We start from the raw sequence: 23,935 nt of genomic DNA, 5'->3' as shown, positions 1-23,935 counted from the left end.
CATTTTATGTTTCCTAGAATTATCCATTTTCTTCTTAATTTGCATTCCTTCCTGGACTACTATTCTTGGAATTCAGAGGATTAAGATGCTGATAACTAAAGGTGATTGAGAGAAGGTGGAATGATTCAAAACAGCAAAATTATTACATTTCATAATTGTTACTGTAAAAACAAAAGAAAATATACGTGGACCCCCTGCAGGTGAAAAATGGGCTGGTCTCTTGCCTAATTAATGATAGAGATGAGCATCTGTACATTACAGCACTTACCACATTATACTGCCTTGTTTAGAAAGACATTCGTTCATTATACCTCCACTGCATATATTAGCAGCAAGAATAGTAAAATAGATTCAGTTTGCAAATTTCTGCCATTGCTAGTAAAGATTTAAAAATAAAACTCTCAGGGCAATACAGCTGGGCTTTTCTTTCTCTAGAATCATCATGATTCCTCATTCAGTAGCAAACTTAAAAACGCTGTGTCTCTGCTGTAAGAATGTGCAGGCAGCAGAGTAGGGAACAGGATTTATAGCCGTTTGTCCTAGGAATACAAATTTAAAGCCTGCACTTCTGACCCAGGACATTGGTGCAAGGTTAGTGAAGGAGAATAGAAATAAAAAGATTTCTAAAAGAAAATTCTGGTGTTATGGAATCAGTTCCTAAGACTGATTGAATAAAATCCATTAAAATTCAAAAGTGGAACATAGCACAAAGCATTACATCTCAGTTCTATACCCAGGAATGGTCACGAGCACTCAGCAAAGAAATCTGCCACCTGCAAGTCTTTGTTAAAGCCAGCCCGTGGAGATGGTGATTCTGAAAATACTCCTCCTGGAGAAGTTGATACATCTTTGCACTAATTTTCTGATTCAAGGTAAGGATTTCTGATATCCAGCAGCTTTTGAAAGCTGCCCAAACTTCCAAAGACTATCTCAACTAAAATGCTGGCACACAGCTGGAGGAACTGGCACAGAGCTTGGAAAGGAAAGGGATCAAAGCTTTCTTCAGGAGCTTCTTTAGGAACCTGTAGCCTCCTAAGCCCGAAAAAGGGTAGCCAAAAAGTGTCCACATCTTTATTGCACCAGTATATGCTGATAATGCTCATAGTAGCATATTTACACAAAGGGTTGCTGATGCTGCTGTCTCCAGTTTTACACGTGCAGCACAATATCTTTTCTGAGATTGTGAGGACGTTTCTTCTCGAAAGGCAATGTTTACATTGCAAGAACACATGGAATTAAAATGGGTGAATCTTCCTGACGTCACATTCACTAACAACTTGGGAATTTAGTATTTGCATATATATTTAAGTAATGTGAATTTCAGCATCAGTGGGTGTGCTTTGTGAAGCTGACATAAATTGTTGTATAACTAATTTAATTCTAATTCTTCCAAGAGATTATGTGATACTCATTAATGTTCCTTTTATCTGTTAAAAGGTGTGCATTTTTGCTTTAGTGCCTGTACTGTCTAGTTCTGACTCACATAAATTTTTTTTCAATTTGAGAGTGAAACCTAGGCAAAAGTAATACATCTTTCTTTAGCATGGACTGAATTATTGGACACTGTGAATTACTGGATATTGTATATCCTGTTCTTCCTATGCAAAATTTGGACCTTCTGAATAAACACGTAGGTAAATGGAAGCATGTGAGTGCTTTGAAGATATTGGGCATTGAAGGATATGTTGTGTCATTTTAAAGGTAGTTGTTAATAGATTTTCAAAAACATTTTTAGATGAGACTTATGAAAACAATGTAAGATGATACTAAGGAAATCTGTAATGCAACAGTTTGTAATGTTTGCCCATCAAACTTCAGCCCCAATCTGATGTGTTGGCACTATCCTTGTGCAAATCAGAATCGTATTGTAGCTTGGAACAAAATATTGGTGTGCACACTCCTCTCATGAGGAGCTTGGACCAACCGACCCAGCAGTAGCTTTTCTTCTGAGCTGAATGAAAACAGGATGCAACTTTAAGTTAGAAACTCTTTGAAAATGAGCTACATGGATTTTTCTGCTGGTAGCATATTTGAGTAGCTGTTGTAAAGCACTGGTTGAGTTCACAACGGGTATTTTAAAATTAGAACCAGGTAGCAATGACTGATTAATTGAAAATGGAGTTTACCTAATCTTATACTTCTGTAAGCTAATTACACCTTCTGGTATTACGCTTTATAATTTTAACAGGATTGATTCCTTCAGTAAATATTTCTTGAATTCACAAGAGCTGCTTCATATGTTTTTTTACAATAAGTACCATAAATCCATTAGCTAATGATGGAGTAGAGCAAATAAGCATTGTAATGAAAAGAAAGGATAGATGAACAAATATACCGGATACTCTAACTCATGACTAAAGATAGTGAGGAGATGCACATTTTATTTCTGTGTATCTTGTGTCCTTCAATTCTGTCCATAAAAAACACCCTCCATATACAGCTGAATTAGTAAGACAATAAGCCTGAAGACAGAGAACATATCACCAGTATTATCTGAAAATACAGGGGGAACCAATTCACATTTCTCTCCGTAATTTGACGGTGTGTTGGGAAGATGCTGCACTCTAACTGGTTGTTTCTGAAGTATTAAGAGCTGCCTAAAAATCCATTTTGCATTTCAATTTTCATTTAATACATAATACCTATGACTTCCACCACTACATTATTTTACAGAAGCTAAAATGAACAACTAGTTCATACCAGCCCGAATTTAGAGCTCTTGCATACATGAAACTGGAGCTGGTGGTTGAAATTGCCTCTCCATCAGTATCAATACCTAGTATATCAAATAAAGCTACTGTAATGTTCTGCTATTTCAGGCAGATGAAGTTAATCATAAAGTGGCACCTAACAGTATTTATCCCATGGTGATAGTATTATTAGCAAGAGGAAAGTTTTCCTTAAAAGTGTTGGATGCTATCCATTATCTGTGTGATCTCTTTGCAGATCCTAAAACTTGACTTCTCTTTACTGTAGATACTCAAATGTATAGGAATGGTGCTGGAAGTTAGTAAATCTATTGACATTATGTTGTAGGACAGATTTGAGACCAAAACTGTTTTAAATAGTGGGCAAAGGCAGCTGCAGGGATCTGACTGACAGCTGGTCTTACTCGGCTCCCATAAGAGGTAGAATGAAGCTGATCTGAGCTTTTTGACCATTTTGGACCTATCTTGTTTGCATTTTTAATGAGGTAGATTTCTGAAACTAGCTGTACTTGCAGACTATTTTACTGCTGTGGTTTTCTCAAGAGTGGTAGAAGAGTTTATAGTTCAGTATTAAGATCTGTGTATATTTTAGTTTATATACAACCCACTGCTCAACAGTTTCATTGTAATTATTAAAATGCTTAAACAAATGCATTTTTTCTTCAAAGTTATTTTCCATTTTGCATATCTGCATAATTAGAACACAACATAAACTATACTGTAACATTACAATCAGGAATTAATTATTGTAATATGATTTTTTTTTTTAACTGCAAAGGTGAGTATGGCTTAAAATTGAAAAAATACAGTCCTTTTCATAGAAACTTGTTTGAAGATCATAAAGGAGTACAAAAGAAGAAAAGCTTTTTGTTTGTGTTTGCAATCAAATCTTCCTTAAAAAGAAGTCTGACACACAGGCATTGTAGTTTTTTAAATATTACATTGAAGAAACCAAGATACAAGTCTCTCTGGATTAACTAGAATTCAAGTATAGCAGAAAAAAACCCCATTTTAAAATAAATGCTCACAAACAAGAATCTCAATGAGCCTTGCAAAAGGCTATTCAAAGGTGATTTTTAAATATTAGTAAATCTTAATTTATTGCTTGCCTAATTTATTGCCTCCATCTAAACAAAATAGGTCAACATAAAATAGCTACTATAAATTAATTAAATGTAAAAACATTCTAGAAAAGAATGCAAAAAAACAACATCTAAAGATATTGTAGATCTAAAAATAATCTGTTTGTTCTACTAAATTTATTCAAGTCATACAATATACTCTGAAATATATTTCTGTTTTTTAAAGGCAGCTTGCAAATTTGCAAGATTTATAAATGAAATCAATGTGTTTATCAATGTTCTTTAGAAAATTCTTGAAGCACATACTCAGTGAACATGCAGAATATAAAGTGTTAAAGGCCAGAGCTGTACAGTTCAGCAAGAAATTAGTTGGTACAGCTCATAAATGGCAAACTAAATAGTTGTTCATGCTGTATTTTTGAGTGGTCCTCTTTACCTGACATGTGTACAGGTCTAGTTAGTTGTGCAATAGCTAAATCTGAAATTCTGCATAAAAATATAGAAGACTCTTATTTGCTTATGTGCAAATATAGTTAAAATTCAGACTGAACTATTGCTTTGGACTTAGTTGTTGTTCTGATCATTGTTTATTTCGTAGCAGCCCATACTGCAAGGCAGCTGATGAACTGGGATGCCAACGCATAGATGCACAGATGGAAAGAAACAATTTACATCTGCTGTCTGCAGCATTCCTGTAAACCCACACATTTACATCATTCATTTTCAGTGAGAACTAGTGTTCTAAGTTTAAAGACCTGGCCATATAAACTTGCTTGCAAACAGGAATTGCAACAATGGTAGGGCAGTGGAGCAAGGACTTTTCCTGTGCTTGGATTATTTGTAGGCCCTTCTACCTTCTTTTTGCTTAACTCAAAAAAAGAGAGATTTTGTTTTCTTCTCCTTTGGCTGGTGATAAGAAAACACTGCTACAAAATTTTATGACCTACTGACCTTTAGTATTGAAAAATTGGGTTATTTACAACAGCAATCACTATCTAAAAGAATGTCGTAAAGCAGCTTGACATTTAGTACTTCTGTAATTGCCTTATGTCGTGTCAGCACTGGATATCTGTAGTTTGGATCACTTATCTACTATCTGGTTTATATAAAGGCCTTCAGGGTCTTTATCAAAATGTGTATATGAACTTTTCACTCTGTGAAGTAAAAACCCAGGTCAATTATATCTATTTTCTGTGACCTTCTTAACTTTTCACACCCACTCTGTCTGAGAGTTGTTACAGATTGTAATACTTGCCTGCAGTATCAATTGGAAAATGGTTCTTAGCTTCATTAAGGTTGTCAGAGGTGTGGCTGATACATAAACTTAAGTGTCTTCTTGACAAATGGCATTACCTCCCTCAAATTAATTCTGCTTCACTGTTGTTAATCTTATTATCTGTTCAGTTAATCAATAGCTGTCTTTCGAAAGAGAGGACCAATAATGTGGATTGGAAGTATGTTTCTGAAGGCAGGAGCCATGGCAGCATGGCAGAATTCAGTTTCTGATCCTGTCATCTACTTGAGTGATAACTCAGCAAAAACCAGGCCTCAGTTTTGACACATGAACAATCAATTTGGTGGCAACAAGTTACCCCATATAGATTTTCTGTAGTATTTTTGCACGTGTCTTTGAACTTCAGCACCCTCTATCTAGCAGACAGAGTTTTTAGTTCAGAGCTCAGAGGATGGACTTGGACAAATGTCTAAGCCAACAATTCCCATTCTGAATAATGGCCCATGTGCCTTTTTGCCCAATTAATTGTGCAAGAAATAATTGATATCAGCTGGAGATAAAATGTTTATTCTGTTTTACAGAACATTTTTAGAGCATTTACAGATTTTCAGTGTTCTTACTTTGTGTCAAATAATCTTAATGTTCTTAAGGATCTATATGTATATTTTGTAGTTAAATATGAAAATATATTAAAGTATGAAAATTCAGTAAATAGAACTGATATTGCAAAAAAGAGGATAATTTTCAGATTCCCAAAACAATAAAACAAACCTCACAAAAATAACTTAATGGAACTTGAAACAACTTTACAGCATATGGGAATAAATTTGCAATGTATAATTTTCATGCCAGAATTCTTGAGTTATCAGATAATGTATTTCCTTTCCATGATTATTCTGCAAGCCATATTTAGGCCTTTCTTACAATAGAAGTTTCAGTGTGTATTTTGGTACAGAGTGCTCCTGTGTGTTGTTCACCCATCTACAAAATAGTTTTCCTATTTAGATTGAGGAAGTTAGAATAATCAAAAGAATTTGCTTCTCATGTGTTTGGCAAAAATATTCTGAATCATTAGAATCTGAAGAGAAAAAAAGTAGCAACAGTAAATATTTGCCTAGAGATTCAGAGGTATGATAATTGATCGACTTTGTGTTTGTTGAAAATATTCTTAATATGAATTATTATGCACTGAATAGATTGACAGAAGCATGCCTTACTTGTTGAAATCAGAGGTTATCTTAGTGACAGGGGATCTGACTTTCATTTATACTACAAAATCTAGAGTTATTTTCTCAGTGGAAAAGGGATTTAAAGGAGAAGTAAATGAATATGAGAATGAAGCCCACTGTGCTGCTGAAGATAGCCAGGATCTCGGACAGGGGGTTTCAGTGCCAGGAGCAGTAATTGTGAGAAGGGACTGGCCTAGGCTCAGAAAGAAATAACAGGTCAGGGGTTGGACCTCAACAAGCATCTAAGAGAAAGACAGGAAAGGGAAGAGGAGCCCAAGCCTGCTTGTGCAGGGGAAGGTGCAGTGGGAGCAGCGGTGTCAGGGAGCCAACACAGTATAAGAGTGGGGGCTACCAAAGCCAGCTTGCCATTACAGAATGGATTAATAGCGCATTTGATTCAAATTTGTGTTTGTTGATCAGGTCAGGCTTTTGCTTTGTGTAGCCATGGTGGCTTTGGTCTGATCAGGAGCGACAGACCAGCATTCACTGTTGTGCTTAACCACAGAAATGAAACTCCAACCCAGGTGCAGTTTGCAAGGCACTGCAGAGTTGCAGTGATAGTGCACACATCTCAAGCTTTGCCACTGCAATGTGAAAGATGGGGACTGGAACCTCTACTTACCAGAAAATAAACCCAAGCTTCTGCAATTAAATGAATGAAACATTTAAGAATGCAGTCCCAATAGCTTATTTCCTGCATAGGTGACAGAATTACTGTCCCTGAAACCCAAAGAAGGGAGGGTAGATCAGAATGCCATCTGTGCACAAGTTTAACTTCTAACCTAACTAAAATTGTGTCACTCTGTGCTATCTCCACAGTGCCTTACATCCAAACATTTGTGAAATTTAAAAGTGGTGTGACTAAAAATTCCAAGCTGATCTTACCAATGGGCCCATTGAGCCAAGGCCTTACAAGCTGATTGGACTCCTGTAGTCAGTAAATTTCCACACAGGGGCAAGGGACTGTTCACATGTGCCCATCTCATGCTCTGCTCTAAGCACGTGGGCCAGTGTCAGAGATGAGAACTTTGCTAGATCATCCAGCTGGGCACACAGCACTATTCCCCAGCTGGGATAGATCTACAGAAAAGCAATCACAGCCTGAGCTATCCCTGTGTATTCCTCAGTTCTGATGCAGAGTTTTTTCCTGTGCCCACATGCAGATTGGTCAGCATTTTCAGGAATTACATATTTCTGACAAATTTTTGTGAGAAAACAGATTACTTCTAGCTAATTTAGATCAAAAACTTGAAAAGGTTAGACAGACACACAGACATAAGCATCCTTCTTAAGCATCTTTCTTAAGAAACCAAATTAAAACCATCAATATATGTGTATAAATTAAGCATTTTCTTGTAATTGCTGTGCTGCTGATACTTGGTCAAAAAGTAAAAACTTGTGGCTGTGAAGGAAGAATCTGGATTGTTTCTATTTAATGCCAGACTACAAAATGAAGTTTTACAAATTCTCATGATTTTACTAACTTCATTTCAGTATGTGTTTTATTATATATCAAATAGGCTGTGGCTTCATACAGCTATAAAAGGATGAAGCCTGTCTTGTAAGATTGGGAGAATATTTTTCATTTTTTATCTGTGAGAACATGATAGAGAAAAAATTTAACTGGTCTACTTTTAAATGAATAATTACATTAAATTTTAAGTTGATGTAGCTAAAAATGTAGAAGATAGTATTTCTAAAATTTTATTTCATGTGGTTTACACAAAGAAATTGTTGCATCAACATAAAGCATACATCAAGTAGCTACTGATCTAATGCAGGTAGTTCAGTCTGAACTTCAACTTCCAGAGTCAAATAGTACATTTTTGAATCATATTTTTGCTGCAGGGAGTTTCTCTCCTTGGTGAAGGACAAATTGGTCACGAAGAGGAAGAAAAAACTGGCAGTGATTTCTGCTCCAAATATTATTTCACAGAAATAGAATTTTGTAGGATGACTTGATGACTTACCTTGTTTGTTGAACATTAGGGGTCCAAGTTAAAAATTAGCCATTGTGAGTGAGCTGTAGCAGTGCCAGAGATTGGATGTTAACCTTTGCAAGGTGGAGGAAGAGAGACAGAAGTGAGATTGAGGATAATCTGCTCTGGCATCTATAGTTAGTAGAGCTATTGTGTAATCAATCCAAAATCAAATGAAAAAATGTGTATCTTTGTGAATTAGAGTTCATTGCACCTATTACATTTTCCATTTCTCTGAAAAAAATCAGACCCATGGAAGATAAAAGCAATCTGGATTTTGCACCTGGGGTGGTGCAGCCCTGGATGCACAGACTGAGGAATGAGAGGCTGGAGAGCAGTGCCATGGAAAGGGACCTGGGGAACCTGGTCCATGGCAAGTTGAACATGAGCCAGCAGTGCCCTGGCAGCCAGGAGGGACAACCTGTCCTGGGGGCATCAGGCACAGCATCCCCAGCCAGGCAAGGGAGGGGATTGTCCTGCTCTGCTCTGCACTGGGGCAGCCTCACCTTGAGTGCTGGGGGCAGCTTTGGATGCCCTGATATAAAAAAGACATTAAGGGATTAGAGAGTGTCCAAGGGAGGCCACCAGGAAGGTGAAGGGCCTGGAGGGGAAGCTGTGTGAGGAGTGGCTGAGATCACTGTCCAGCCTGGAGGAGACTGAAGGGAGACCTCAGTGGGGTCTTTAACAACCTCTTGAGGGGCAGCAGAGCGCAGGCACTGATCTGTTCTCTGTGGTGACAGGACCCGAGGGAATGGCCTGAAGCTGTCTCGGGAGATTTTTGTTGGATATCAGGACAAGGTTTTTTCACCCAGAGGGAGATTGGTCATTGGAACAGGCTCACCATCCAGCCAGAGTTCAAGAATCATGCAGGGCCAGGAGTTGGGTTTCAATGATCCTTGTGGGTTCCTTCCAACTCAGAATATTCTATGATTGTGTATTTCCATGGAGTAGGAGAACACAAAAGGGTAGCCTGTGACAATTTTTATAAAATAATTCCTGGTGTTGTATTATTTGCCAAAGAAAATATGATGATATGTCAGTAGTGAAAATGGATTCTGCAGTGTTTTCTTTATATGGGCATTTTGTCCTATAACCTCTGCCCAACCCCATATCCAAAGCACCTCATTTAGTACATGTATGGATGCCATTGGAGCAGTTTTGTGGCTTTGTGTGGCATAGGGGGACCTGCTCCCGACTGACTTTGTATTTTACCTTGCTTCCACTCCTAGGAGTGTGCCTCAAACAATGTCAGCATTTTGTGGGGGGTCCCCCTTGTTTACTGCTCTTTCACTAGGAATGTTGGCTTTCTGGGAGCACGTTCCTGGGCCCACCTTCAATGGAATAGGCAGATGGTCATCACAGGCTGCCCTGTATCATGGCAGCTACAGGGTTTACTCTTCTAGGGACACTTTGGATAGTATTGTCACACTGAGCCGTGCTTCTGATGGAACTGCCAAGTCCAGGTGGTCTGTTATAGTCAGCATTTTTTGTTCTCTAGCTCTATTGGTGCCTTGTGAAGGCTGACCTAGAACAGAGACTAGATGGAGCTAAAGAATAAAGTAGGGATTTATTATAAATCCTCAATGGATACACCTTGGGCAGTACAAGAGCCCAGCCAGGGCTACACTCAAGATGAACCCAAAATGGTCACAAAATGGATGAGTGGTCAGGGGGTCTCACACTTTTATAAGTTTTGGTCCATTAGCATATTGGGGCCAATTGTCCAATTACAGCATTAGCCCATGAAGTCCCATCCTTCTTGTTTTTCTCTCTTCAGTCCACATTGTTTATGCTCTTGGGCCTGAGATCTGGATCAGCTGTCCTTGGTCCCCAGCTAGAGAATGAATTGTTTTGCCTACCTGCTCTTTGAAGAGAGCTTGCTGTCCCCTAATATGAAGCTCAGACCCACATACTAAAGCAGCACAGAATCTGAAAAATAGACAAGTTAAACCTGAGGCATCGCTAGGTTGCTCCTAGTATGTTTTCAGAGGCGTTTTTTGGGATGCAGTCACCTTGGGAGCCGAGCACTGCCTTTCACAAATACCCCACTCTCCCAGGTGACTATGGAAAGAGGAAATGCAGCACCAGTGCCCCAGATCACTCATGCAGTGCATAGTTTCTAATTATTTGTCATGACAGGACCTATATTGGAGGTGTCAAAGAAGACTCTTGATATCAATTTCAGCATTTGTTGATGTTATAAAGTGGCAGGGCAATTATTTTCTGTGTGAATAGTTACCAAACTGAAGACTTTTTTTAAACAAAACAATCCTCACACAGATACTGGCACAGGCTGACCATTGCAAAACATCTCCATTTGTCAGTAAGCTTTTGCAACCACTAAAATATCCCTGTTGTTTGTGGTGGCATTGTGAAAGCAGCCAGTAAATGTTGTGTGAGCCAGAAAAAGAACCAGCTGTTAAGCTGAATTTCAGTTTTACCTTAACAGGAGAGTTATTTCAACCCATTTTTTCTAAATTCTAATCAATTTAAAGGGGGAGGAATAGAGTTCTTAAAGCTCAATGGGTGGATTTTTTCTGTTTTCACACCTACCTTCTTTGCAATAGCAGGGACCAACTCATGGAGTAAAAGGAATATTGTACATTCTGAGAGGCATTTTTCAAATACAAAAAGATCACTTTGTCGTCATCATACTCATCCCCATTGTGCTGGAATATAATGATGTGGGAAATGGTGAGATATAGTTGCATAACTCTGAAAGCTGGCATGTATTCCTTCAAAAGGAACAAGAAAGAATAATTCCTCTGAAAAAAGTACTCAGACTTGATAGTGCCATGTTTTTTTACAGAAGCAAATTTTCTCTCTTTTTAAATTTTTATTATAGAGTGTAACTAATCAGAAGGTATTTCAGATTAGAGTTTATTACATTGGAACAGTATTTTTGGGCAGTTGTCCATTTTCACTGACACAACAGTAACAAGCATTCCAATAATTAGCTAGTTAGTGAGTGTTCAGAGTCCTAGGAAAGGGAGAAGAAAAAAATCTAAATTCTCAAAATTCTGGTAATTGACAAATCTCTTCTCCCTTTTTAGGTACAAGGAGAATTTTGCCTCCTCTTCATTATTCAGTGTGAAAGGGTGTTCTTTAGAAGTCTGGGTTTTTAACATCTTCTTACGAAATTTCTTTTTTTCACATTTTTGAGGACAAATTTCTTAAAAGTATGCATCTTGGACATGGAGTATTTAGTGCTTATTTGAAAACTTGCTTCTGCTTTTTAGCAAGTTCCCTCTATGTGTCTGACAACAAAAAAAAAGGACTTGAAATTATTTTCTGACCTGTCAGATGGGAAGGCATTCTGCAGCATTAAAGCATTATGGGATGGCTTTATATTCAATAGGAGGACACAACTTGAAGTGTCTGTGGAGCCTACATACAAGAGCTCTGGAATAATTTGGGCAGTTTATGTTAGATTATCTGTCATGCCAAAATCTTCTAGTCTTACCTTGTTGTTTTGGGTTTGTGCAGCAAGATGTTGGTAGTAGGGGGCAGACTTTATTTTATTTCTCATTATCTTTTTTGGTATTAAATTAAACTGATTTCCCTGAGTCAAGTCTGTTTTGCCCATGATGGCATGCAGTCAGTGATCTCTCCCTTCCCTTATCTCACCTACCTTTAATTCTATTTTCTCTCTCCTGTCCTGCTGAGCAGAGCAGAGAGAGCAGCTTTGGTGGGCACTTGGTGTCCAGCCAGGGTCACCCCAGCACACCTTGCTTTGGGGCAGATGTACCTTCTCTCCTGCTGAGAGATCATCTACCACTTGAAGGTGTGTGGGTTTTGTTTTAGTCAGGCCACAATAAGATTTTGAGAAGCTCACTCAAAATTATGACTTCCTATTAGTGAGATTTTCTAATCTGGGATCTATGGGCCCTGCGGAATGTAAGTTTTGTTTCACTTGCTCTCAGAAGTAAGTAAAAAATGAGAAAAATGAGAAAACAGATACAATTAGATTGTACAATCTCCTTTTACTTTAGTCCTCATGGTAAAGGAGGGGCTGCCCTCATCTATATTTATACCAAAAATGGTTCTCATGCTCAACAGACCACCATGCTCCTAATCCTCTATTTTTTTTCCAAACCTCATTCTCACCTAAGATGAAAGTATATTCTTTTACTAGGTGTGTGGTGTGTGTTGTGAGCTTTTTTTGTTTGTTTTTGCTGGTGTGTTTTTGTGGGGTTTTTTGGCAGAACTATGGGATTTACTAAGTCAGCAAGACTTTTTGTACATTTGGGGATCAGTGGAAAGAAAATGCTATTTCCACTTGGTGCTATTTCAGTGGATTAGGCAGTTCTTCAAACATAAATATTAGCTTGTGTGATAATACCTCAAGGTCTCCCAGCTTCCTTGGTGCTACCTGAGATCCTTGCACATATTTTTCATCATAGCACTCTTGAGGTAAAGGTCTGATACTCTACGTGATAAAAATTCTGCAATTATTACCTAAATTGATTCGTTTTCTAAAAGGCACTCATGTGAACCAAATGAAGACACTACTTAAAAAAAAAATTAAAATATAGTACCATACTAGCAGTGGTTCTAAAGGTTGCTGCGTTGTGTGAACACCTCTGCTCAGTCCAGCTTTCAGTGGGTGCCCAGGTTTAGCAGAAGAAGTGAAAGTAATTGGTCTGTGGCCCACTTATGACTACAGCACTGCAGGAAATCACTCAGGGGAGTCTGCTGGTTACTGTGTCTAGGAAAATTCCCAATGCTCCTTTGAAACACAACATGTCCTCCACTGGGAACATTCAGAGGGATTGTTTTAAAAAAACTTAGCAAGCATTTAATAGCAATGTATATAGTACTTCAACACATATTCTATAAGCTTCGCATCTGTTTTGCCAGTTCTAATTGATATATTCTAAGTGATTTGGGGTGTCTTCATTTATAAAGACATAATTTGTTTTGACACTATAACTAATGCCTGCAAATACTGTGCTCAAAACTGTTTCTTTAATATATTGACACTTCCCAATGTATAGAATTTTAAAAATTTGGCCTGAAGGTCAAATTCTCATATCTAAATAATTTCTAAATATTTAAGTAGTGGATTCAGTTTTGCATATGTCAAGGTAATAACCATACAGTAAAAATAGGTGATAATGTGAATATTAGAAGCATCAAGCACAAAGTTATATGCTTTAGTGAGAGCAGTTGTACATTTAAAGAATGGTTACTTCCTCTCTGTGTTTGATGTGTGATTACCTATTCTTTCCCAAGCATTATTCACTTTAATTGCAATTAAAAAATACAGGTTACATGTAACAAAATATCATCAGTGCTAGGTTCTTCCAGCACTTAGATTCCAAAATAATTGCCATTTCAGTGGTGATGAAGGGTAAAAAATTGACTCATGCAGTTCCTTTCCTTCTTTTGCTAGTGCAAGGCTCCATATATCACAAGATGTCCTTCTGCCTGACTGAGATGTTTCTGTGGTCTTTGAAGACCAACTTACGTATTAGAGGTAAGTTGTTATCTGTTACTAAAACAAATCATCAAAGCTTGTTGATGGATATTAAACTAATATAAAATTCTGAATACCCAAAAGAAGTTTTTTCTATACTTAGGAGCAATACAGGGTTTGAATTTGGTCAGCTTCTTTGCTTTTCTTGTCATGGAACTGGAGCATCCTTTCAAGTAAAAAAAATATTAAGATTATATTTGATTGTATGTATTTCCCTTCTCAGGAAGCTGTGGCCTACTTGATTGTGAACTTCAGTTTAATGGCTAGTTTGAGTGAATGATCCACAGTCAAGTGCACTGCAGAGGCATTGTAATTTGTACTCAATGTGAAACTAAAAGATTACTGCATGTTCTCAGTATTTTGCATGATTCCTTGAAATTTTATACTGACAAGGATATATTTGTCTTATAAATTGATTGTTCCAAAAGACATATGACTAAATCCTAGCCATGTATACATTACCTTTATTCATCTTGCCTAGCTATTCCTAAAATATAATTCTAAAAAAAACCCACTGGTTTAAAAGTGGACAATATCAAAAGATTATTTATGACACATCATGTCAATTGTACTGTACAATATTTTTATTGAAATATTATTTTGAATAATCAATTGATATTCAGCTGAATGTTATTACTCAAATATTGACTCAGTGTGCCTTGAGATCCCATCTTTGTATGAGAACTGTTCTATGACAACAATAACATCTAAAACTCAAAATCTGTATTTCATAGAAAAATCCAATGGTTTAAGTGAAAATACTGTTATGATTTATTGTAATTAAAGCTCTGCTGTGGAGTACCATGCCTGTTTGTCACTTTTGACCTTCTTGCTTCCATTTATTCATTACCTAGGTGCCTCATTCAAAAATTCTGAGGCAGAAGGGAGGATGATGTTCTAGTTTAAAACCTGCCTGCTTTTTAAGTGCCTTCCTACATTTTTTTCCATCTAAGGAATTTCTTCCGATGGAATATGCCTGTCTGACTTTAGGAGGACACAGATGCAGTGAAAAAATAATTATTTTAAAACAATGGAACATAGTGCTGTACTTAGACATGCCCAGTGGAGCTTGCCATGGCACCCCTAAGTGCTCACATGTCAGCCACATCAGGAACTGACTGGTGGGGTGGCAGTCCCTATGCAGCTGAAATATCCACGTTTCTGTGCCACAGGAACCAGCTAGATGATAATACCTGTAGATTAACAATATTGGATCCTTTGAAAGAGCAGCTTTATGAGTTCATGAATCTTAGAAAAAAACTCTAACCTGTTGTCTTTAACTCAGCTCTATCAGTTATCAGAAAACATTTTTAAGTTATTCCAAGATACACTTTTCACCATGATCCTTACCTTTCCTTGTGAAAGAACACAAAATATGCTAATTATGAAGGTGGTAAAAATACTTTTGCATGTGTGCAACTGGAAGGAAATCAAAGTGTATGTAAGGGAAATTACAGCTCCAAATAAATGGAAGGGCTTGTCACATCCTTCTTCATGCCTTCTCTGCTGGTTCTTGAAAGTCCCAATGGTGTTCAGGCTATATACTGTGCTTGTATTTTAACACCAAACACTGCTTTAGCAGGCGAAAATTGAGGTGCTGAACCTTGCTTTCTAAGTTGTGTTTTGTTTCTAGTAATTAATTCTGTTTCTAGTAATAACTTAATGTATTTACATTTAATTCTACAGATGAAGACATTGGGATCCACCAGTACTATGACAAGAAACAACCAGGTAAAATATAAATAGCTACAACTGAAACTGAACAAAACTTCAGGATGTTCAGTGTTTGACACCAACTGCTTGCTTTTAAAACTGCAGCTTCAAATTTCTTGCTAGTATATACCTCTGTATTTCTATGGAGTAAGGAAATACAGAAAGAGTTTCTGTCTCCAAACTTATATAGGAATAACTTTTTAAACCACAGAAGGGAAAAAAAAAAAAGGGAAAAAAATTCACATAAAACCAACTATTATGTAACTAAAAAACCTCTGTGGGATTTTACACTCTGAATTCTTACAGGGTTTAAGATATTTTGCGTTGTGTGGAGCCCAGGGCACGGCCAGGTGATCTTCGGGATCCCAGCAGAGGGTATCTCTGCCTGCCCTCTGGAGTGGCCATTTTGGGGCCAGCCATCCCTTTCCTTGATCTGATTAATCCTGCTGATCCTACAAGTTTCCCCACGGGCCGAAGGGGCTGTGGGGCTGGAGTTCCCCCCGTTCCACCCATCCCGGCGCTGTTTCACTGGGGCTGATGGACCCACGGAGCCGGCTCATTGCCGGCCGGGGGCTGTGTACAAATCACCAACGGGACAGGACTGTAGGAACGGGCCTTGAGCCGTTTTCTTTTCCAGCATCAGTCTCATTACATGGTTATGACAATGGGAAGATGCCAGCAGCTCACATCTCAGGCAGCAGACCAAGAACTTAATGTTGCAACTTACTTTATAAGTTTTTGACCAATCGCACAAAGCAAAAGCGTATTGACAGTAGTTCCATCCAATCGCTATAAGCACACTTACCTTCGGTTAAAACAACGCTTGCTTACTTTGAACACAATACCTGTTTGCAAGCCTTAAAACACAATGCACAGAGCTCCATTATTAAGCTTAGAACTTCCTAATATCTCACTAGATATATTTTTCTGCAGCTTAGGGAGTTATTCTAGACAAGCATTAATACACAGACCATTGTTCTATTTGTCCTTACTTTTCTACTTTTTACATAATTCTTCTGCTGACTTATTTTTTGGCTGCTGCTTAGCCCTAATCAGAGTTCTGCTGTCTCTGAGGCCTGCCTTTTGCAGCTTTCCCAAAACCCTCTGATTTTATGGATTCCCACACCGGCTCACCTGGCTGCTGCCTGGCGGGGCTGGGCTCGGTGGTGCCAGCCCGCCTGTGCGGCCGTGCCAGCCTTCCTTTCACTGCCAGGTTAAGATACCTGCCGTCCAGGCTGAAAGCACCGGGGCTGCCTTGATTGGCTTGGAAATTTCTGTGTTTTATCCAACTGTGCTGGTCTTCTTGCTAAATATTAATATTTGCTGACAGCAGTTGTAAGGATTAATTCATCTTTTCATCCTCTTTTCTTTAGCATCACAGATGAAGTACAGTTACTTAGAAGAGAAGCAAAAGCTAGCAGAATGTAAGGATATTTTCTGAGTTTCTTCTTACAGAAAGATCAAATGGCAAATTTGGATTGATTATGCCCCTAGAAGAGCATTAAAATAACCTCAGATTGCTTCCAATGTAACTTTCTGCACATGTCATCTAAGACTGATGATCACAAAACAATTGAAAATTTATTATTTTTCCTTCCTGGTATATTTGCAATCTGTATTTTTTTTTTCCCCTGTCACTAGGCATGGCAGTGTGTATTGCTTTTCCAGTCCATTGTCAAAAGGAATCACAAAAATAATCCAGATTCTTCCTTACAAAATTTACTTAGCAGATGAGCAATAAACATTTTCCCAGTCATCTCTGACCTTGCAACACCGACTGGCTTAAAACTGGAAATTGTAACTAAAATACTTTCAGCCAAATAGACTAATAATAATAAGTAATAATAATTCCAGACTAATAATCAGCTGCCTTCATAGGATGGTTTTAGCTTTGAAACATTTACACTACCCCTGCATTACCTGCTTAAAAGCAATTTCAGTTAATGCTATCACACAGCAGTACTGTGACAGTTAAAGACGTTTATATTAGCACAACTTTTCTTTAGCTCAAGTTTTACAACTCCTGCATTGCTCAGAGCATTCATTAATGTTCAGACATTATTACATGACAACTCTGAAAAATCTAATTGATTTTTTAGACAACTTCACAAAGCCATGTCTACGCTATTATCTTATCCAACTGAAAATTCCCATGGAATTGTGCATGCATACGAAGGCAAAATGTGTTCTGGAAGGATTAGTTCTTCCCATCACTGCAAGGTGTGTTTGGAGCAGGCTGAAGCCCCGCTGGGGATGGGTGTGAAGGTGCAGCCGTGTGGCAAATCCACACCGCTGCAGAGGATGCTGTGTCAGGCGGGGCCAGAGCGGCTCTGGGAAGGTGGGGAGGTGAGGGAGGGCTCTAGGCAGGGAGGAGCCTCACAGGTTTGCATCACTTGGGCTCAGTGTAGTGGTATCCCACAGGGCTGCATGTGTGAATGGAGGAGCAGGCCCAGATAACCCTTGTCACCAGCAGCCCCAGTGGTGCCTTTTACACGTGTGACAGGAAAGAGGAACTCAAGCTGCTGCACCTTGTGCCTGGGAATGTAGGGGTGCCCCTGGCGCAGAGCCTGCACAGCACATTTTGCACTGGGAAACTTTATTCACAGCTGTTGATTTGTACAGATAGTTTGGTATCTGTACAGGCAATTTCCCATTTTGCATATGTGGCTAAATATTCCAGTATTTATGAAAGCAGCCATTGAAAATGTGATCTTACATGCCTAATTAATATTATCATAACAGTTCCACCAACACTGGCTTCAGTCCAATGAAACACAAAGAGAAGTTGTATGCTGGTGTCCTCTTTTGTTGATGTATGAAATCCTTCATTTTTTCACTGTATAGCACTTCTATTGTAAGCTGCTTTTTGCAGGGAGGTTTAAGCACAACTGCTAAGTCATTCAGTCTGGAAATTGGCGTACAAACTGACAGCTTGGAGCTCAAAACTTTTCATCAGGTTTCCTTTAAATAGGAATAGATTATAAACAATGTGTTCTAGTTTCTCATGGTTTTATTGTACACTTATGAGCAGAAAACTGCTCACTTTTAAATGAAGAAATTTCACAAGTTATTAGAGCCTGATTCTCAGCCATGAAACAAGCCAATTATTGGCAACTCCAGAGGAAGCTTTGCCTCCTGGTTTCTAGAATTAATGTATTAGGTCAGGATTTTCACAAGAGTGTGCTGAACACTAATAAATTTGTTAAAGGACTTCAGAAGTCATGCAGCTTTTTCTTTGCTTGACTTGGCAGATTCTTCAGACCAAATTTGCAAGAACATCCTGTAAATAACTAGACTCTGTAAGTTATGGCATTCACATTTGCCTGTTGTTAATATTTCTATATATGCATATATTCATGCATATGTATTTTGCAGACAAGTTAGTGCCTGCTTTTTGAAATTAGGCAATGAAAGGTTAGTTCAGAAGAATACAATCTACTTAGGATGCTTGAAACTTGAAACTGAGTTAATATACTGAACAGCAGATACTTTTTCACTGCAAGTGCCTAGCAGCTGGGTAAGCTTTGCACACAATTGCCATGGGGAAATCATGGTCATTGTGGATAGAGCATGCCAACTGTTCCTATGATTGAGCCTTCCAAAAACAGATCCTTTGACAATAGAAACCATGGCCATTTCCTTCCAGCTGTAGGTAAGTTTTACATGTAATGCAACTCCTAGAAACCTTCGATTTGTGTTTACACAAAAAAGGAAGTTCAACTCATAGAACTTTTAAAAATGACACATATAAATGTGTGTTTGCACACACACACTTTATATGTATACAGTCACTTACATATACACATTTCTCTACAATCTTTATTTTTTCCCCCTCACTTTTATTTGACAGCTCGAGATTATCCTTGGATCCTGAAAACCAAGCGAGCGGACAAACTGCGAGACGCACTCAAGGAGGTAGAGGTATGGCTCAGAAAGGTTCAAGCACAGCAACATCTCATCTGGTTTTCAAACCTCTTTCAACAGCTTTAATTTTCATAAAGATCCAACTCTCCCAGTGATGATAAATGTGCTTTTGTCTGGTGGGCTCTTCTGAAACAGCTGCATCTTTGTGTGGCACTTTTCATCTGTAAACTGGAAAATCAGAAGTTTGTTAACTGATAGTGACAATGTGTGCTGCCAACTCCACTCTCTGCTTTCTGTTGTCCTTTAGGACTTAATGCAGTACAGTCCATGTGTGCTGAGCAAATGGAAGAACAAACATACCTGTCAGGTACAGTGTCATCAAAAGGTCTTGCAGTGTTCACTTGGTGGTGCTGAACAGCCATTCAGTGATGGGAGCAATAGTGTTAAAATGTTAACACTGAAGATCACTGGAGTTTTTTTACTATATGGGCCCTTGTTAAGTAAATTTGGTTTATTTAAATTTCTACCCTGAAAAACATTCTTCAAATAAAAAGCCTGGGGTTTATCAACACAAAGAAATTACATTAAAAGGCCCTGATTCTGTGAGATGATGATGGTGATGATTAGTATTATTATTGTTAATTATTGTTATTATTACTATTATTGTTTGGGGAAACTGAAAACATCCTGTACCTCAAAATAGCAAGCTGAGGGAACAGTTATGTATTAAAATATATAGATAGGTCTGGAATCTGTGTTATATTATTTTTATGTCTTAATTTTCTATTTGCCTGTCACAAATCTTTTTGCTTTATGCTTGTGTAATATGGAAGGAAAGTTATAACTCCAAACCAACAAGGTCATTAATCAAGCTATGGGATAAAAGAGATTGTGACATGTGGCACACAAACAGTTATGTCTCTGGCTATATGAGTTCCACATTTTGTGTACAAGAAACCCTTTTTCACATCCTCACTAAGAACAGCAGGGCAGGGAGGAGAGCTGAACATGAAGTGCTCCACAATCATGTGCTTCTTCTGAAAAACATATGTAGTGAATTTTATATGTTTATACAACCTTCATGAGGAAATGCATCATATTTGAAACTGCTTTGGCATGGGGAATACTTGTCAATATTACTGTTTCAAAAAAGGAACTTTGTCTTCTAGCCTTTATGCTTTTCAGACTCATAATTTTTTCTTCTTATTCAAGTAGTTCCAAATGTGTGTCAGCAGAATGATTGTTAAATATCCAAACACTGTGCAGCTAAAATTCCAGAAATGCCTTTGAGAATAGCAAAATTTTTAAATGCTTGACATGCCAAATGGTATGTAGTCTTTTCATATCAATAATAAAAATATGATTGTCTAAGCTATATTTGCCTATCAGATCTTACTGCTAGTAAGTGTATATCATTCACATACAAATTACATAGTATACATCTGTGAATGTTAATCTTCTAGAGCTTATTTAAATATTAATTGCTAATTTGGGGGAATCATTTTTTCCTGTTATTATTGTTCTGATTAGGAAAGGAATTTGGTTAAGAAACACCAAGTCAATTAGCTGTGAGCACATTCATTTGCATCCCAGTTTGATGTCTCTTCATTTGCTTTCCTTGTCCATTCTCCCTTTACCATTTTCCTTCCCCTCCCATTCATCAGCACCCACCTGCAGTGTGTACAGTGCATATTTTGGAAAAGTAAACTTCTTGCCGGGATGTGTTGTCCTGCCTACACAATATAACACCTCTGGCTGACTATCAGTTCTGTATAAAACTATTCTTTGTTTTTTGACTTCACATCCTCTAAGTTATTTCAGGCTTACATCAACATGAACGAGACAAATGCAATTTAACTTATTTCTTCTATGAGATGAGAAATAAAAGAGATGGGTGTTTTCATCTTAGTGTATTAGGTATTGAACCATGTAATGGGGTAGTTTAATAAATTGAGTATTTGGGATGTTTTTTCAGATGGCTTCTAAGGCCAGAGTATAAGTGATGGTACAGGTTATAACATAAACCAGTGTGAAAGTTATAGATAAAAATCATAGTAATTTCTCTGTCCTTAAATTCTGCTTTTGGTTTCTCAATCACAAAACAAAATGGTTTTGTTTAATAGTGACTGATTATTGAAATCTCCAACAAGGGTTAGAGTGTTTTGCCAAAACAATTGTGTTATTCCACTTTCTGTCTTCCTGAAAATAAAAGACCTCCAACAAATGAAAATAAAATAGAGAAAAATTAATCATTTGGAAGAGTCTAGAACAGAAAAGCTGTCTTCTATCAATTTTGATGTCAGATGGTTTGTTTTTCTGCTGCTCATTTGTCTTTGAGCATTTGGCAGCAATAATTGAACTGTCCCTCTTTGATGCAAATGTTCTGAAGCTTCTGGAGAATATGTTGTATATTTATTTTTTAATTCTAAGTAGAATACTAATTAACTGTTTCAGCAGAGTGTGCTTACCATGCAATGGTGTCATCTGTGGCATAACACTGCTGTATTCACAGCCTTTTTTGGATGAATACCAGAGCTAGTGGGAAGAGTCCACATTTGCATTAACTTTGGAGAGTTAAAGCAGTGTGTCAGACAAACAGCATGAAGAACATGTATAAAATTACCTTGATTTTCATAATTTCAAGATTTGGGGCTAAATTTGAGCATATGGTTTTAATCATAGTATTTGTTTTTCCTTTGTTTTTAGTAGCAATGCAAGGTCAAATAAACTTTATAGAAATTAAAATAGTTAATTCAACAGCCACATTTCCCCATTTTAATTAAATGTTATTTATATTTGAATCGGCCATACCTGTAGCTGAACCAGAAGCAGTTCCCTTTGTATTGTAATAACAATGTGCCATCCAGAAACTCACTGGCTGCTGTACCTTGAGCAAGACAAATGGAATGAAAACTGAAAGGTGATGTAATGAAAACAAAACTATACTTTGAAAGAGTAGTACGATTTCTCTCAGATTTTGTGCAAAACAATCATAGGGCTGCTGCCAGTGTGCCTTCTGTAGCCTAAATATACAATATACCACTATTCCTAATCCCTCAATCTTCCTCCAGCACTTCCATATTAGAAGTGGCCCATAGGCAAAAATTGGGGTCTGTAATTTTAAATGTGCATCTGCTAAAAATAAGCATGCAGTCATGTTAACTGTTCATGTGCAAATGACCAATTAGGTTTCATGCATATGCCCCAATGAGAAATCCAGTTGTTTTGCCTGCAGATTATCTTGTCCATTGCGTGAGTGTGTTTCTCAAAGTTGGCTTTTCTATATGAGTTTGCCGAGAAGACCTTAATGCTGGCCTGTGTTTCTACCTTTGTTAGTATTTAATTTTATGTATCAAAATTTATCCTATTACTTTTGGGTTTTTTTGGTTTTGTTTGTTGTTGTTGTTTTGGTTTTTTGGTGTTTTTTTTTTTTGGTGTGCAATCAGTGCAATAGAAGTTTCATATTTACTTCCTTGTCCATTGCCAAAAAACCCCCAATGACCTTTATTTTTGCAGTCCTAAGTATACATTCCACCACTTCTTAGAGCTTCTGAAATAGATGATGTGCCAGTTCATGTAAACATAACCTAGACAGTACAGGGATTTTTATCAAGGAGCTTGCTCTCATATTTAAAAGAGCTTAGTTGAGTCCTAAAGGACTGAGGTCTTCTCTTTAGCTGTGTTCCAATAGGATGTGAACCCACACCATTTCTGTATGGTACTTCTGATCCCCAACTTTGATGACCTGTGTTGAGTTGCTGAAATAATCCTGTAATCTTCAGCTAGCTGATGTCAAAGGAAAATAAATAGACCATAAAAGAAGGATGACAGGAAAAAGACAAGAAGTCTTTACAATAAGATGCCACTGTCCTCCTCAGCTTTCCCTGCCAAGGAGTAATAACCTAAGGAATTAATTTTATCAGTATTGTTGAGTTTACTCAGCTCAGATCTGGCTGCTTCTTGTCTTTGTCTCCTTCTCTAATTCTTTGGAATGCTTTTAAGTTTTGCCACAAAATCATGAAATCTTCCTATGAAATGATGCCATTGCTTAAGGTTTGGTTTTACAATATAAAGCAATAAAAATAAATGAGATCTAGCTGAAACATTTGATTTCCAAATTTTTTTTAGTTTTACATTTGCATTATGATGTTGAATTAAGCACATGCCAACATTGTTATACAGTTTATTGTATAAAAGCCAAGCAGTAGCTATGAATCATATCTGTTACCTGCTAATGAAAAAGATTTATGTATACTTTGCTAAATTGTTTTGATTTCATTTAGTTGTATTTGTATTGCAATTTACATATGTGTATAAATAGTTTTTCTGTTGCCATCGTCGACATACTTGGAACTGGATTCTGAACTGAGCTCCACAGCAATACTTTCTTGCTTGTTCTGTCAGCTACAATGCCCATTAGCAAACTGATTTAGCAAGGCACATGGTGACGTAGCACATTTGATATCAAAACCAAGACATTCTGTCTAGAATACATGAGAAGCCAGCACCCATCCCCAATTACTAAGAGGAACACTGCCCTCATATTAAATTCTTTTGGTTGCTTTTGATCACAACCATTAATGTGTTGTGTGGTTTTAGATATTTGGAGCTAGAAGTACAAATGCATTGATTATTGTGAAACAGTAA

General features: G+C 37.6%; 1 protein-coding gene across 1 annotated transcript in view; it reads left to right on the top strand.

Moving 5' to 3' along the window:
* LOC121335734 (WD repeat containing planar cell polarity effector) overlaps positions 1 to 23,935 on the top strand; it is a 147,024-nt gene that overhangs the window by 31,463 nt on the left and 91,626 nt on the right. The window contains 4 exon segments of the mRNA XM_041404135.1: positions 13,628 to 13,711; positions 15,398 to 15,442; positions 19,275 to 19,345; positions 19,596 to 19,655. Coding sequence (XP_041260069.1) covers positions 13,651 to 13,711; positions 15,398 to 15,442; positions 19,275 to 19,345; positions 19,596 to 19,655 — 237 coding nt within the window. The 5' untranslated portion in view covers positions 13,628 to 13,650.

The sequence above is a fragment of the Onychostruthus taczanowskii genome, unplaced genomic scaffold, assembly GCF_017590055.1.
Source record: "Onychostruthus taczanowskii isolate IOZ18803 unplaced genomic scaffold, ASM1759005v1 scaffold21, whole genome shotgun sequence".
NCBI classification, from domain to species: Eukaryota; Metazoa; Chordata; class Aves; order Passeriformes; family Passeridae; genus Onychostruthus; species Onychostruthus taczanowskii.
Note: the sequence above shows the minus strand (reverse complement) of the source record. Positions and strands in the feature narration are given on the sequence as shown.